The sequence below is a fragment of the Cajanus cajan genome, chromosome 5, assembly GCF_000230855.2.
Source record: "Cajanus cajan strain Asha chromosome 5, NIPB_CcT2T_4, whole genome shotgun sequence".
NCBI lineage: Eukaryota > Viridiplantae > Streptophyta > Magnoliopsida > Fabales > Fabaceae > Cajanus > Cajanus cajan.
In genome coordinates this window covers 5,574,098-5,591,107 of record NC_138521.1, presented here as the reverse complement: position 1 = coordinate 5,591,107, position 17,010 = coordinate 5,574,098, and the positions used below count along the sequence as shown (strand labels likewise).

General features: G+C 32.4%; 2 protein-coding genes and 1 long non-coding RNA gene across 4 annotated transcripts; 2 read left to right on the top strand and 1 right to left on the bottom strand.

Moving 5' to 3' along the window:
- Positions 1–2,014: 2,014 nt before the first annotated feature.
- Positions 2,015–5,355, top strand: LOC145958186 (uncharacterized). Its single transcript, XM_083074814.1, has 2 exons — positions 2,015–5,135; positions 5,223–5,355. Exon 1 carries the CDS (start codon positions 3,690–3,692, stop codon positions 5,109–5,111), a length of 1,422 nt encoding a protein of 473 aa, XP_082930940.1. The 5' UTR covers positions 2,015–3,689; the 3' UTR covers positions 5,112–5,135; positions 5,223–5,355.
- Positions 5,356–7,694: 2,339 nt separating this feature from the next.
- On the bottom strand, positions 7,695–9,822 carry LOC145958187 (uncharacterized). Its single transcript, XR_014433836.1, has 2 exons — positions 8,245–9,822; positions 7,695–8,155 (listed from the first exon to the last, which is right to left on the bottom strand). It is a non-coding gene; the product is annotated as an uncharacterized LOC145958187 (long non-coding RNA).
- Positions 9,823–14,198: 4,376 nt separating this feature from the next.
- LOC109802269 (growth-regulating factor 1) lies at positions 14,199–16,656 on the top strand. 2 transcript variants are annotated; one of them, XM_020363564.3, is made up of 4 exons: positions 14,199–14,949; positions 15,128–15,620; positions 15,841–16,184; positions 16,303–16,656. In XM_020363564.3, exons 1-4 carry the CDS (start codon positions 14,760–14,762, stop codon positions 16,308–16,310), a joined length of 1,035 nt encoding a protein of 344 aa, XP_020219153.1. In that variant the 5' UTR covers positions 14,199–14,759; the 3' UTR covers positions 16,311–16,656. The 2 variants fall into 2 exon arrangements, with proteins under 2 accessions (XP_020219153.1, XP_020219154.1); XM_020363565.3 differs by having other exon boundaries at positions 14,201–14,949; positions 15,844–16,184.
- Positions 16,657–17,010: the final 354 nt, after the last annotated feature.

Sequence of the window (17,010 nt, the reverse complement as noted above, 5' to 3'; positions counted from 1 at the left end):
TATTATATGGATTTGGTATTGTAATGTGTTTAAAATTGTAAACTCTTAAATTTTACCTTTCAAGTTTTATTTTTCAGTCATTTTCTTATATTGAAGAAAGAACAATTTAGAAGTTTTATGTGAACCCTTTTACGAACCCTTTGAAAGTTTATTCTTCTTAACTAAATTATATTATATATGTGTTGGGGTAGTAAGGGTGTCACAGCGTTCATCCATTTCTTGCAATCGACGATCGATACACGAATGACTGACAGGATATCAACATTATCTACTTGTACATATGGTTGTGTGGTGAAATGTTGGTCCTGTGTGTCCTCTTCCTCTACTTCAGGTTGTACCTCCTCAAGAACAAGTTGTTGTTGTTGAGGTACATCGATCAATGACTCCAAGGGAAAACACCATGTTGTTTCATCCTTGACTATATAGTGTCGATTTGGTAGTAAGTGGTTCACTCCAGTTTGACTAACAATGAAATAAAACCTGTCACCATTGTCTTTAGGGATACACTGCATTGTTCTTAGTAATACACTGTATAGCCCAAATATTTAGCAATTGAAGTTATCAATCCTCCATTGACAATATTACCAAATCTAGTGTCTGAAATGCTTTGTACTTTGGGTCTTTTTCCTTGCACGATTCACAATTGTGATTTAGAATCATGAGCGTGAACTATAATCATTAACCGTTTGTGTTTGACACTCTAGAATTAAAATGACCTGTTCTGAAACTAGAACGGCCCGTTCTACTTGCACTCTTGGTGTGTTAATTTTGCACCTGAAATGGCCCGTTCTAGGTGCAAAATTAACACACCAAGAGTGCAAGTAGAACGGGTCGTTCTGGTTTCAGAACGGGTCGTTCTGGTTTCAGAACGGGTCGTTCTGGTTCAAGATGCATTAAAGAAATTTGGCATCCACCTATGCATTTACTTGGCATCCACGTGACCAATAGTTAATTCCGTTTAAATAAATTTGGACGGAAGTTCGACATTGCAGTAATTTAAATTATCAAGGACCAAATTGAAACAAAAAATTAAAGTGAGACTAAATTGAAACAAAAAAATATTATAAGGGACCAAATTAGGTTTTTAACAAAAAAAAATGTATGTACCTAATAAAGTATGCAATGAAAAAACCAATTTTTAAAGAAACTAATTATTATTCTCATAATTGATTTGTTGTACAATTCTGTATTAATTCTAAAAAAAATGTACATGATAAATTTTACAATAAATAATTATTTTTAGATGGCATCCTTAAAATAAAAAGTCTCTGATTTACCTACACTTGTTGTCAATTCATGTGTGTTTGATGTAGATGAGACAAAGAGTTCATGTATAAATTACACTTGACATGACTAAATTTATGTCCGATGTTATCTGGACAAAGAATGTCTATTTAACCTGACTCACATCTGCTGATACAAAACTTAGATCATCGATCATTTAAAAAATAAGTAATTTTATAAGTTATTCAAAATATTTTTTTATTTAATAAAATTTTAAATTATTTTACACTTATGAGTGTTTTGAAAAATTGAAACAAACATAAAAACCGAACAAAAAAAGTGATTATTTTTTTAAAAAAATGCATTCTTTTGTAAAAAAGAAAAAATTTGTAACGAATGAGCATACTATAATTGATTTTGAAAAAAAACATGATTCTTGTTTATTTTTTATATGAAAAAACAGATAATTTTATAAGAAGATATTTTTTTCTTTCTGTATTTTATATTTTTCAACTTATGATTATTTTGAAAAACTTAAACAAACACATAATTTTTTTTCTTTCTAAAACTAGTATTTTAAAATGTGTAAGTTAAATATCTATTATACATGACTAAAATTTATAATATTATATATATATTATGTTTGAATATATAAATTATAATTAAAAATTATATAAATAGATATTTTTAAATATATAAATTAAAATTTAAAATTATAAAAAACAATTTATGTTGTAACATAATATTTTTTTATTGATAATTTATTTTAAAAATACTAAAATTTAATTCATAAATAATTATGTAAATAAAAATCAAATTAGATAATACACTACAAAAAAAATGCAAATTACCGATGAATAATTTTCAACAGATACAAATTTATTAGAAAATTTATATTTTCGATAAAAAAAATTCGTAAGAAAATTTATATTATCGACAGATAATTTCTGAAGAATACAAATCTGTCGAAAAATTTATATTTATAACGAATTTTACCAACGAATATAAATCTGTCAAAAAATTTATATTTCTGATAAATAATTTCTGACGGATACAAATCTGTCGAAAAATTTACATTTCTGACGGATATATCCGTCGGTAAATTTTAACAAATTCAAATCTTTCGAAAAATTTATATTTTCGATGGATAATTTTTTATGGATACAAATCTGCCAAAAAATTTATATTTTCAACGGATATATTCGTCGATAATTTTTGACAGATACAAATATATCAAAAAAATTATATTTTTGATGAAAAAAATTTGTAGAAAAAGTTATATTATAGAGGGAATATTTTTAACGAATTTATATTTGTCGAAAATGTAATAATTTCTGACGAAAATTTTTGACACATGCTTAAGTCGAAATTTTACGATAGAATATTACTAACGGATAATGGTTTGCCAAAAATTTGATCTGTCAAAAATGTTTAATATTTTATCAGAAATTGCATTAATTAGAAATGTTTAATATTCCGTTTGATAACAATAAAGATGGTTAAAATTGACAATTATATATTAAAAAAGATCAATAAAATTTTAAATATCTATATATATATATATTATAATAATTTATTATCTAAAAAAGACTAGTAATTATATATATATATATATATATATATATATAGAGAGAGAGAGAGAGAGAGAGATAGGAGGAATCAATTGACTCATAAAGTAACTCTTAATAAATTTACTCTGCTCAATAACTCATGTTGTATGTTGAATTTCATCAATCCAACTGTTAAATTAAACGTTATTAAATTTTACTGATAATTAATATAGAGAAAAATTGGTTAGCTTTGGAAGAAATTATTTGCTAACAATATAGTTGAAAAAATAAGGCTTAAATATGTTTTTAGTCCCTGAAATTTGAGATCATTCTTTTTTTCGTCCCCAAAATTTGAAATTGCTCTTTTTGATCCCCAAATTTCAACTTATTCTGGTTTTAGTCCCTAATCCTAAACGGCGTTAATAACATGTCTTATGTGGCAAACGAAGTACACATCAGCAAATGCCATGTGTAATTAATTAGTATAGTTGGAATTAAATTTTTTTTTTCTTTTTAATTTGAAGTGTTCATTTTTGAAAGCAAAAACTCCTTACTTACGAAATCAAAACCGTGAGACTCGAATGACATAACGGGCATCCCATTGTCCCTCGTTTAAACCTTGATTTGGAGATTGAAAATGGTGTTTCCACTTCCCCTATTAGTGTAAACATTGTTCTATTTCACGGCATTGTACTCCAAAGCGACTCTCAATGAGGTGTCTGTGAGTGATTACTCTAGACAAACTTACGGTGTTGTGCGTTTTTGTGTTCTCCATTTTTCGATTTCACAGCATTTTATTGAAGGTATGTAACTGACCTTATTATGTTATTTGGGGTCTTAGTAATTTTTTAATTCAGGGTTTGATTAATTTTTAATTTAGGGTTTGTAATGAATTTCTAATTTAGGGTTTGTAATATGGCATTCACGGTGGTTTTCCATCACATGGGAAAGTTTGAATTTAAACCATTATTGCACTATGATGGTGGTGAAGTTCATGTTATCTATGGCCAAGACATGGATAGTTGGTCTTTTTATGAAGCAATAGGTATATTGAAGGATCTAGGGTATGATGATGATGTCAAATTATGGTGGAAACCAGAGATACAATCATTTAAAGGGAAATTGAAACCATTTGAGTCTGATAATGATGCTATAGAGTTGGGAAATTATGCATTGAAGAATAATTGTGAGATGGGAATATATGTTGAGCACTCTATTGCCAAGGAACCTCTTGCTTCCATGGAACCTGTTGCCAAGGAACCTCCTTCTTCCATGGAACCTGCTGCCAAGAAACCTTTTGCTACCAATGAACCAAATCTTGAGCATGTTCATGTTGAAGCTAGTGATGAAAGCGGAAGTGATGTGTCTTTTGGTGTTGAGTCACAAGATTTTGACTTTTCTTACATACCTAATGTCCATGACCAAATGCATCAAATTGATGATGAATATAGTAGTGAGGAGTTAGTTAGTGATAGTGAAGAAAGTGATGTTGGTGAAGGTGAAAATGTCAAGGCAAAATGTGTCATCTATAGGAAAGTGCACATGTGTAAGGATTATACGTTTGAAGTTGGGATGGAATTTTCATCCCTTCAAGATTTCAAAGATGCAATTAAAGAACACTCTGTGTTGAATGGTAGACAAGTTAAATTTCTAAAGAATGATAAAAGAAGAGTAAGGGTTGTGTGTAAGCAAGGGTGTGATTTTGTTGCATATGTTACTAAGGTTCCAAGGAAAGAATCATTCAGAATGAACACTTTAGTAGAAAAACACAGTTGTAGTAGGGTGTTTAATAATAAAAATGCAGGATCAAAATGGGTTGCTAAAGTTGTGTTGGATAAGTTTAGAACATCTAAAAAGATGACAGTGCCTGAAATTATTGATGATATCTGCAGGAATTATTCAACATGTATTACTAAGGCTAGAGCGGATCGAGCAAGGAAATTAGCACTTGAAATTTTTGAAGGAGATGCTACCAAACAATACACAATGTTGTGGAGGTATAGTACTGAGTTAATGAGAAGCAACTCGAGGAATACATGCAAAATACAATTACTAAGACCTTCATTTGGTGTGCAACCAAGATTTGGTTCATTTTACATGTGCTTGCAAGGTTGCAAGAGAGGTTTTGTGGCTGGTTGTAGACCATTTATTGGAGTAGATGGATGCCATCTCAAGACTAAGTATGGAGGGCAGTTGTTGATAGTTGTAGGAAGAGATGGTAATGATCAATATTTCCCTTTAGCTTTTGCTGTGGTGGAAACTGAAACTAAAGATAGTTGGAGATGGTTTTTGACTCTCTTGCTAGAAGACATTGAAGATGTTAAAACCAACAGATGAGTTTTCATTTCAGACAAGCAAAAGGTTAGCTTCTACTTTTAACACTAATGTCATTTGTATTTACATGTTACAAAATTGTCATATTTATTTAATGATTTTTTTTATTGTCAGGGGTTGATTCCAACATTTGAAGACATGTTGGATGGTGTGGAACATAGGTTTTGTTTAAGGCATTTGTATTGTAATTTCAAGAAGAAATTTGGTGGAGGTACTTTGTTACGCGACTTGATGATGGGAGCTGCCAAGGCTACCTATGTGGAAGCATGGGATGAAAAAATGCAACAAATTAAGAAAATTAATAGTAAGGCATATGACTGGTTGAATGCAGTTCTACCTCAAGCATGGTGTAAACATGCCTTTAGTTTCTATCCTAAATGTAATGTTTTAATGAATAATCTATCTGAAGCATTTAATAGCACCATACTATTGGCTAGGGAGAAGCCCATACTAACCATGTTTGAATGGATTAGATCATATGTAATGGGAAGGTTTGCTACATTGATGGAAAAAGTGGCCAAATATGATGGTAATGTTATGCCAAAACCGAGAAAGAGGTTGGACAAAGAGATAGAAAAAAGTCGTAATTGGTTTGCTATTTGGGTTGGTAATTTGAAGTTTGAGGTGACACACTCAATGTTACCTGATAAATTCATTGTTGATCTTGCTTGTAGATCATGCTCGTGTAACTTTTGGGACTTGGTAGGAATTCCTTGTAGGCATGTTGTAGCTGCCATCACATACAAGTGTGAAGATCCAGAGCAATATGTACATAGGTATTATTTGAGAGAAACCTATGTCAAGTGCTATGACCAAACTATTAGCCCAATTAATGGACCAGACAAATGGCCAAGAGTTGAAGAGGAAGAAATCCTACCACCTCTGTTTAAACGAGGACCTGGGAGATCTAAGATGTTGAGGAGAAAAGAAACAGATGAAGATCCTGCTCCAACAAAATTTAAAAGAACAAATACAAAATTTAAATGTAGTAGGTGCCATTCAATTGGACACACCATCAGGAAATGTCCAATTCCAACACCTGTTCATGATCCTGTTGATGAATCCCAATCAGAATTGGCCATTGAATTTGCCCAGGTGGCTGAATCAATTATTACTACCCAGGTGACTAAAACTACTACTACCTGTGTGACTGAATCAGTTGGTGAACCTGCTAGTGCCTTTGTGGCTGAATCTGTTAGTGAACCTGTGGTTGAACCTGTTAGTGGCTCTATGGCTGACCCTGTTGGTGCCTTTGTGGTTGACCCTACTAGTGTCTTTGTGGTTGACCCTATTGATGTCTCTGTGGCTGAATCTTTTGCTGCAAATGAAGAAGAAATTGGAGTTCGTCCATCTAGTGCTTATCATGAAGAAGCTGATTTTCTACCACTTGGAGGCACTCAAAACAATCATACATAACCTTGCACATTCTGCACACTATGGTTTTTTGGAGGGGCAAAGTTTGTTTTTATTTGGGGGATGGGCAACTTGTGTACTTATGTCAGGGCATGACTTCCTTTTGTTCAACTTTTGTGAATGGCCACTTTCTTTTATTTATTTTTTTTTGGCAAGTGGACCATGAGTTGTAATGCACCCTTTTTCTTTAATCACTTTCTGCTGCAACTGTTTCATTTTGGTACAATATAATACAACTTGCCATGAATTTGAATTATTTCCTTTGAATTATTTTTTTATACTAGATGTTTGAGTTTTGAAGTGGGTGGAGTTAGAGTTTAAATATTGAATAATTCGATGCTTTGTGATTTGTGAAATAAACAATTTTCAATTTGTGGGTCAAGCTATTACATGTGGTGAAGCATTTTTGGTAGGCTTAGAATTACAATTTAAATATAAGTTTGGCTAAACCAAAAATTATGCAGCAAAATTTTCAAGAAAAAGGAACCTGTAGAATTGGCTTAAGCCAAATTTGTTTCACTTAGAGGCTGGAAGAAAGCCTTGTAGTTATGATTATAGACTTCTCATTGATCCTTCCACTTGCAGAATTGGCTTAAGCTTTGATGTATTGCTGCTTATCATGCTTGTATTCATTATGGTCCAAAAGTCAACGTTAAAACCATCTCGGGGTCAAACACACGGGGTGCGAAGATATTCATATTTTCAGCCAGTTTCTGCCATAGCCAATGGTGCTCTTGGGTTGGCGCATTTGTGCTTAGGCATTTGGGTTTTAGAGGAAAGGTATAGGAAAACCCAAACTTTGTTTCCTCTTAATTGGTGGTTGCTTGAAATCTTTCACGAATTAACATGGTTGTTAGTGAGTTTAACGAGACATCAAGTGACTACGTAATCGTAACAAAATACATCCTGCAAGAATAGATTCCTTGAGCCGTAACACTTTTAATTTCTAGTCTCTGCCTTCCTAAGTTGGCATAGCAGTAATTTCTTTATCGTAGAAATGCTCCATGAAAATTTTCAAGGGTATTTGGAATATGTAATCCGAATGACATCAATCTCCATATTTGATAAGCAATCGAAAAGTTGGATTTGCACTGATAGTTATAAAAGTGCTATCAGGAGAATTATTAACATCTTCCAAAGGATTATAAGGAATTAAGAACAGTGAAACCAACAACCATGAAACCTGTGGTTCTTATTCTGATATTCATGCCCTCATATTTTTACTTACAAAATAAAGGTTGGACAATACATAGTAACATTAAGGCTAGAATTATTTGTCATTACAAAATAAAGGTTAGACAATATACAACAACATAAAGACTACAATTGTTTGTCATTACAAAATAAAGATTAGACCGTACATAAATAACATTGCAGTATGCAATCTTTTCCTCACAATCCTACTTTGTTCAAGACACACAAAATACACAATAACAGTGTCATTGTCCAAGACAGTCCTATGACACAAACCAAAATAAACCCTTTCCTTCTCTCGTCAGCAAGCTTCTTTTGTAGCTTCACAATTTTGTTCTTGCCTCTTCAAGTTGGTGTTCAATTCCATCTACAGACTCATCTTCTACATCCTCTTCATAATCCTTTTCTACCCATTTAAAAAACTTGCATGAGTTGGTGTTCTGTAAAAATTAAAAAATAGTGATAAATCCAACAATAGGAAAAAGAAAAAGCAATCAAAATCACATTACTATGAAAAGAAAATACATACATTCTAGTTACGACACCTCCAAAACCTTCTTCCACGGTTTGTTTCACTATTGGCTGTGTAAACGAAAGCTCTTTCCCCACATAAACATAGTTTCCACCTCCTCCTCGACGACAATGAAGCTATTGTTGCAGAAGCCATTGACGCATCAGATCTACGAAAACTACGAGAAGAAGACGCCATGGAAGAAGCTCTTGAACTTTCACACTCTCTCTACGACGCCTAGGGTTTACTATACGAAAAATCGTACTCACACAGTTTTGGTTACCTCAAAAAGGGTTTTTCATTATAAAAAAGAACACTTTAATTTAAAAAAAATGTAAATTCCAACTATACTAAGCAATTACACATGGCATTTTCTAATGTGTACTTCGTTTGCCACATAAGACATGTTATTAACGCCGTTTAGGATTAGGGACTAAAACCAGAATAAGTTGAAATTTGGGGATCAAAAAGAGCAATTTCAAATTTTGGGGATGAAAAAAAGAATGATCTCAAATTTCAGGGACTAAAAACATATTTAAGCCAAAAATTAATTATTTTAAATTATTTTACTAGAATCTTATTGACAATTTACTATATGATCTTGATATTTTTGTATAACAAATATCTGATTTTAAATTTGATATGAAAATATTATGATATGGTTAGATAAGATTTTAAATTAGTATTTTATTAATGGTTGATAATTAAAAAATAAAATAAGGATAAATACATTTTTTAAATTTTATATCTTAGATTTAAGATAAATAAATATATTAAGTTAATAAATAATTTATTTAAAATGTATACAAATAAAAATTAATTAAATATAATACAATAATTATTATTGGTTAATATAATTAAATATAATATAATAATTATATATATTTTTATATTTTTATAACAGTCCGGATACACCAGAATGAGAGAGATCCAAAGATGGTACAAGTATGAGATTGTATAGTTGATGATGACTTAAAGAAATTAATTTATACTATCTATACTAACAAGATGCATCTACTTTTCAGTAGCTTATCTCATTAGAACTCCACAGTTACATTAATAAATTTATTAAAATTAAAAAAATTGACGGATTTATTCATCAAAATCACATAAAGATTTTCAAACAATACCGACAGATATATCCATCGGTAATTTCCAATGAATATTTATTACAAAATCATATGTCAGAAAATTTTGACGGATTTGCATCCGTCGAAAATCTGTCAAAAATTCTCTTTTTTCGATGGATATTCATTTTTATCAACAGATTATGTCCATATGAAATTTACATTTTTCTTGTAGTGATATAGTACGTGGCCTGTCCTAGTTATCATAGTAAAGGAATCATTACAAATAGTAACGAAAACTAAACTATTATAACATACAATATTAAAGGAGAGAACATGTCATGCATATATATAAAACATAAATATAAAAGTAAAACAAATATTCTAATATAGACAAATTATATACATGTATATAGTAATCCCAAAATAATCTTATATCCTAGTGCTGGTTGAACACAACTATACAAGCTATAATAGTAGCATTGACACCAACCAAAAAAACATCACCAACCTCCAAGCATGCAACTGTTCCTCTAGCCTAGCCTTGATCTGCTCTCATGCAACATATGATCATCATATGTCCAAACCACAATGGAAAAGAAGGGTAAGTTAGAGTTCAAAAACATATAAGCATAGAAACAATTCTACATGATTTAACATCATATCATAACCATACATGGAAGCCAAACACTCCAAGGCAAACATGTATCTCATCCAAACAATGTCACACAAGACATCCAACAACGCATATGAAACATGCCTCACTTTACCATTAAGGAATTTTAGTTATGCTTGCAATGTTGAGATTTTATTTTTCTTTTATTTTCTTCCAAGTGCATGAGAATTAATTTGTATTAATAATGGATAGAACATCATTGTTGGTTTTATCATTGAAGTGTAAGAATTGTCTTTGCTAGGGTTTTTCCTTAGACCATTTGATCTTATCAAGAATTTACTCAAATTCTTGTAGCGATCCTCTACGCTTACCAAACATCATTGTTTGTGGCGCCTATCTTGTTCTTCCTTCTCCATTTTCTATTACCTTGTTTATTTTCAAATTGTCAATTCTGGATTTTTTTTCCTGAATTTCTTATTTTCATATCTCTCATTACTTGTCCTTTTTCGATGTTTCTTGGGTTCAAAATGCACTTCAAAATGTCTTATTTCACCTTGTTTTGGAATTGTTCCAATCTAATCTCTATAGGCTAAGATATGTAATTAAATTAAAATGTGTTTTGAGCTCAATTTGTGCACGAGTATCATCCTAAAAGGGTTTGAATTTGAAGTAGAGCAAGGGGATTCATATCAACATCATCCATACATGGCATATCAATGCTCTCCAAAATCATACATCATACAGTCATCTATATATATCATCCCAGAATGATATACATGGAATTATACTCCTCATACACCCTATTACATGTAATAGAATAAAATAATCTATTCATGTTCATCATACAATTTCACCAAAACACCAACATATCATCCAAGCATCATATGTTCGATGCAACATACCTCGTGCCCGACGCCATTAAGGCATGGAGCTCTCTGTCTTGCTCACACCCAATGCCATCCAAACAGTGCCTAGTGTAATCAAGGTGAAGACCCCTTGGGACCTCACGCCTAACGTGGCAAAATCCACGTCCAACCTCATATAAGGTGAATAGTCTCTGCCTGATTTACGCCTAGCATTACCTCAACGATGTCCAACATCACCAAGTTAGAGACTTTCATACTCTCACACCCAATGTCATTCAAACCTCGCACAGTGCCATCTCAACCTAAGACAAGTCTCTCTCCTCATGCTTGACGTCATCAATCTTGTGTTCGACATGATCGAGACAAAGATCTTTGGTTAGACATGTTCGACATCAATCTCTAATACTGGAATAAGTCACCAACCACCAACACCTAAGCTTAATACACATGTATGTTCATTATATATAATTAAAATTTATGTTAAATTATATATAAATAAATATTATATTTGAATATATAAATTATATTTAAAATTAGTATATATAAATATTTTTAAACATATAAATTATATTTTAGATTTATGATAAATAATTTGTATAGTAACAACAATTATTTTTATTTTGATAATTTATTTTAAAATATTAATATTTAATTTATAAATAATTATGATAAATAAAAATTAAATAAAATAATTTTTTTTCTTCAAATTTTCTCATTAAAAATAAGAACATTTTACACAAATAAAAGATTCATGTAGGAGTCAATAATAATAAATGAGCCTATATTAATGAATACGACTTTGAGATATACATAATTCCTTGTGTTCAGACTTCAGATGCATGTGATTGTGAAATATGAAAATTGCATCAGGGATAAAATATTTTTTTTAATGATGGACACTTTTCTCCTCCAAGGTTTCATTTATTTGCACATACGAGTGGAAAAATCAAGAATGGATAAGAATGAAAATTTTGAAATTTTGTTTTTTTAAAGGATATTTTTTACTCGATGCAATTCTATTTGAATTAAATAGAATTATTATAGATAATAAATTCTTAAAAATATTATATGGAACTGTACCACCCATTATTTTTGTTAGAGATAAGGTCAAAGAAGGGAAGATACTTTTCTCTCCTCAGTTAGAAAGGTCTTACCGCCAAAGAATCTGCTAAAAGTTTAGTCGTTTCACTAAAAAAAATCATTATTAATACAACATTAACCATAAAAACAACTAATAAAATTTTGTGATGCAATTAAGTAGATCATAATTTTTTTTATGCTGTGACTTCAATTGTGGTTGTAAAACACAAGTTAAATTACTGCCAATAAAATATAACTATATTTATATTTTAAAATATATTTTTTTTGAAAATTATGTATCGTTAATAGAAAACAATCTTAAGTTAAATTACACTATAACAAAACAAAACTCTTTTTTCGGTTATTTTATATAATTATATATTTAACATTTAAATTCGAAACTTCTAATTCAACTAAAACAATATTCATCACTTCGTTTATGCACTTGAGAGACAGTCGAAACAAATTTATTCTATACTACTTAAACAATTTTCTGAACTTGTGACTAAAATCTTAAATACTAAGGATTAAAATGTGTTTTAATTATATCTTAATTTAGTTAAAATTGATTTTAATTTTAATATTCTAAAAATGGTAATCTTAGTATTCTTATTTTTAAATAACATAAAAGAAAAAATCTGTTAACATCTCCATTTTTGCAGGTATAGTTATTAAGAAAAGTATTATTTTTTTATGGGTATTTACACATTCTCAAAATGGAGAGATATTTTGGAATTCAATTCATATATATTTTTATCAAATGTGTTTTATAAATTTTTATTTATTCTTTTATTCTAAATATTTGATTGTATTTCAATAAAATTCACAATTTTTAAAATATAAGGATGAAAATAAATTTTAATTAAATCTTGAGAATCCTAAAACATATTTTTACCAAATACTAAATAAGAATGAAAACATTATACTAGGTTTACTATTGTTAGGAAGATGCAAGCTTTGTCACTTAAATCTCAGGTGCCTCAAGAAAAAAATAAAATAAGAAAGCAAAGCAAAGCAGCATGAGCTAACAGCAAGGAGCTAGTTATATTATAGGTTGTAATGATGGGCAATGAAAGTAGGGAGTGTGATTCCTCCAAAAATAAGTTAGTTGAATCAAGAAGTGATGGTAAAGAAAAAAAAGAAAGAAAAAAAAAAGATGGAAGTCCATAGAGATAGAGTAGTGACTAGTGAGTGTGTCTGAGTCCAGTCAAAGGGAAAGAGGCTCCCAGGTGATCTTTTTAAGGCTGCACCGAGTCAGGCAGCAAAGACTCCACAAATCACAAATATGGAAAGAGAAGAGCTGTAATTGAGGAAATTTTTGGGTTAATGAATGAAAGGCTCAGTTAGGTGTGTCAAAATAAAGGAGGTGAGAGCATGTGTTTTGGGGCAGAGCAACAGAGTGTGAACAGTTTTAACCTCAGAGTGCACTTTCCTGACACCTGCTCCTGCCAACGCGCTTCGGACAAAGACAAGTGCTTTCAATTGCAACCAAACAACTCCGAACCTCCTTCTACCCGATAGTCTTTTACTTCCACTGTCCCAACATGCATCACTCAACTTCATAAAGTTTATCTAATTTTCAATAGTAAAGACCACATAAACTAACTCAAAAAGTCCTTTCATCCTCCTTTCCCTCCCTGCCATCTTCGTATTATGTTCATTCAGATTGCAAATTTGTCATCTATCTCTCCCTTTCATCATTAGTTACCACAAACTGGGGGACTCTCAAGCTTAAATTAACAAATCACTACAATATACTAATAAGACATGATATGTGGTAACAATGATTCAATCATTAGATTGATAATTCTAGATGAAGTGTATGTTTAATTTTATATTTATGATTCACGTTTAAGAAAGAACTGAATAAAATTAATGTAAGTAATTATTTCTTTCACTGATCTACATCCGATTAAAATTGATGTGAATCTAAACAATGGTGAAGATGCTAAACCAAAAATCAACATTACATTGGATCATTTGTAGTTTGCAGAAAACAAATTAAGATTGGTGTATTAAGGTGGTGGTGATGGAAATGATTAAGGAGGAAAGATGTAAAGGGTTATGATGAGGTATTGACATGACGGTGGGCAATTGAGAGTGAAAGGGCAAATTGACTGTAACCCAAATTCCACCGATGAAAGTGAGATGCTTGGGGGTGCGAAAATGTGAAAAAGGAGAAAGCATCAATCCGTGGCCAAAAAAAGTAGGATTCAGCTCTAGCCATGGCCTCCAAATCTATCAATGAGATAATGCCACGCATGGTTAAGCCAAAAGAGATTAAAAATGACACGTACGAGACTTTTCTCATATTCAAAAGTTACCCTACCATGCCCTCCCTCGGATTGCAAAAGAGATAGATTGATGATATAGCCAAGCCACTATTGCTCGGCAGCTTACACTTCACATAATCGGACGGCACTATTTTCCATGAGTGATGTGGAGACAGCAAAACCAAAGATGCATGGACTAACATGCATTTGAATTTAATTTTTCTTCTTTCCTTTGTACATTTGTTTATGGATTTCTGTAAAGATGTCAGAGACAAGGGCAGCAACAAAGGCAGCTGCAGAGAAAAAAACAGAAGCAACAGAGGTGCAGTCATTATAAGAGCAGACTCACTCACTCACCCATCCAGCACATTAGAGAAATAGAGAGAGGTGGCAGAAAGCCAGAAGCATCATCAGACTATCACAGCCATTAGTATTATCCATGCACAGGAGAAGAATCTGTTACCCTTTAACCAAAAAATCACCCTCCAAACTCCAAATTACTATAGCCCCATCTAGAGAAAAATTAAACTCTCTTTAGTCTTTTACTTCAAACTTTGAAAATCTTATTATATCTTGTTGCTCTTCAACGCTATTTAGAGCAACACACACGCTTCCTTCTATTTGTCTCAGAATGATGAGTGCTAGTGCAAGTGCAAGAAACAGGTCCCCTTTCACACCAACTCAGTGGCAAGAACTTGAACAACAGGCTCTTGTTTTTAAATACATGGTCACAGGAACACCTATCCCACCAGATCTCGTCTACTCTATTAAAAGAAGTCTAGACTCTTCAATTTCTTCAAGGCTCTTCCCACACCATCCAAGTAAGTGTTTGTTTTTGCTAGACTAGTAGCATGTTGTTATAGATTTTAACTTCAGGCCATGGATAATTTTTTTCGTTCTTTTTAAAATGCACAAGCGGGTGTTATTATTATATGTCTACTTTTTATGAGGGACAAATAAAATTTAGAGCCTGGTTTGTTGTCATAACTCTGGCTGCAGTTGGGTGGGGATGTTTTGAAATGGGATTTGGCAGAAAAGTAGACCCAGAGCCAGGAAGGTGCAGAAGAACAGATGGCAAGAAATGGAGATGCTCAAAGGAAGCATATCCAGACTCCAAGTACTGTGAAAGACACATGCACAGAGGCAGAAACCGTTCAAGAAAGCCTGTGGAAGTTTCTTCAGCAACAAGCACCGCCACAAACACCTCCCAAACAATCCCTTCCTATAGCAGAAACCTTTCCTTGAACAACAACAACAGCAACCCCAACATAACTTCACCCTCATCTTTCCCTTTCTCTCCTTTGCCCTCTTCTATATCCTGCGAGTCTCAACCCTTTCCCCAATCTTACCAAAACTCTTCTCTCAACCCCTTCTTCTACTCCCAATCAAACTCCTCCAGACCCCCAGATACTGATTTTCCACCTCAAGATGCCACCACCCACCAGCTTTTCATGGACTCTGGCTCTTATTCTCATGATGAAAAGGATTATAGGTATGTGAAAGAAAGAAAAAAACACACTTTGTTTTCATTTTGTTCTTTTGTTAACTTTGTCAAATGTGATTGTGTAATCCATATAGTCCATCTTATTTAGTTAACACAAACTTTGTCAAATGTGATTGTGTAATCCATATAGTCCACCTTATTTAGTTAACAGGACTTTGTTGTTATTTTGTTATTGTTGATCAGTATTCTACTTGTTGATTCTTGACAGCAGGCATGTTCATGGAACAAGGGAGGATGTGGATGAGAGAGCTTTCTTCCCAGAAGCTTCGGGATCAGCTAGGAGCTATACTGACTCATATCAGCAACTATCAATGAGCTCCTACAAGTCCTATACAAACACCAACTTTCAGAACATGAATGACAACACCCCAAGACAGCAAGAGCAACAACACTGTTTTGTTCTGGGAACTGACTTCAAATCAACAAGACCAAGCAAAGAGAAAGAAGCTGAGACAAGTCAGAGACCCCTCCACCGTTTCTTTGGGGAGTGGCCACCAAAGAACACAACAGATTCCTGGCTAGATCTTGCTTCCAACTCCAGAATCCCAACAGGTGATGATCCTGCTTATTCTTCTTCTTCCCTCATTATCATTCCCTTTTTAATATTCCAGTTCATGCTTACCTACAATAAAATTATTTGTACTTATGTAGTCTCCTTTATCCTTGGCAGATGAATGATGTTTTTTCTATTGTTATTATGAGCTGGTGGATACGGCCAAGAGAGACTTGTTGATAAAGATCAGTGTGTTTGTGGCTGGGGTGATTTTCTTTTGCAAAAGTTGTGATGTTATTGTGTTATGTGGGGGACCACAGTAGGATTTGTGTCTTTGCTTTGCTAGATTTTTTATATATGCTTCTTTCTTCCCCTTGAAGAAAAGTTTAAAGAAAAAAAAAACAAAAAACATGTCTCAGATTTGCACACTATGTTGTTTGACTGGAAAGCATATTAAGTTGCTCTGCAGTCTGCTTTATAATGGGTGGTAGCAAGGACAATTCAAATAAGCTCTGATGTTTGTGTTTCTTCTGAACCTTGTTATGTGCATGGACCCAGCAGGGAACATGTGCAATGAATATTTGCATATATCACCACCACCATTAGGATTAGTAGGGAGGGACACTTTCCAACAACAACAACAAAGAAAATCTCTAACTCATGGAATGGACCAGGGTCTAGGCCTCTAGGGCATAGATGTAGACGCTGCAGATTTACCTCAGGTTTCAAACTTTTCATCAATAGATTATTGAATGTTAAGATTATCATTTGTTTCATTGCCTTGAGCAATCAACATGGTTTAACTGGGTAAAGCGTAATCTTTATTTTTTTTTCTTTGGGTGAAATAACCATGATCTAACCTCATTCTTCATAAGCTAAACGCTT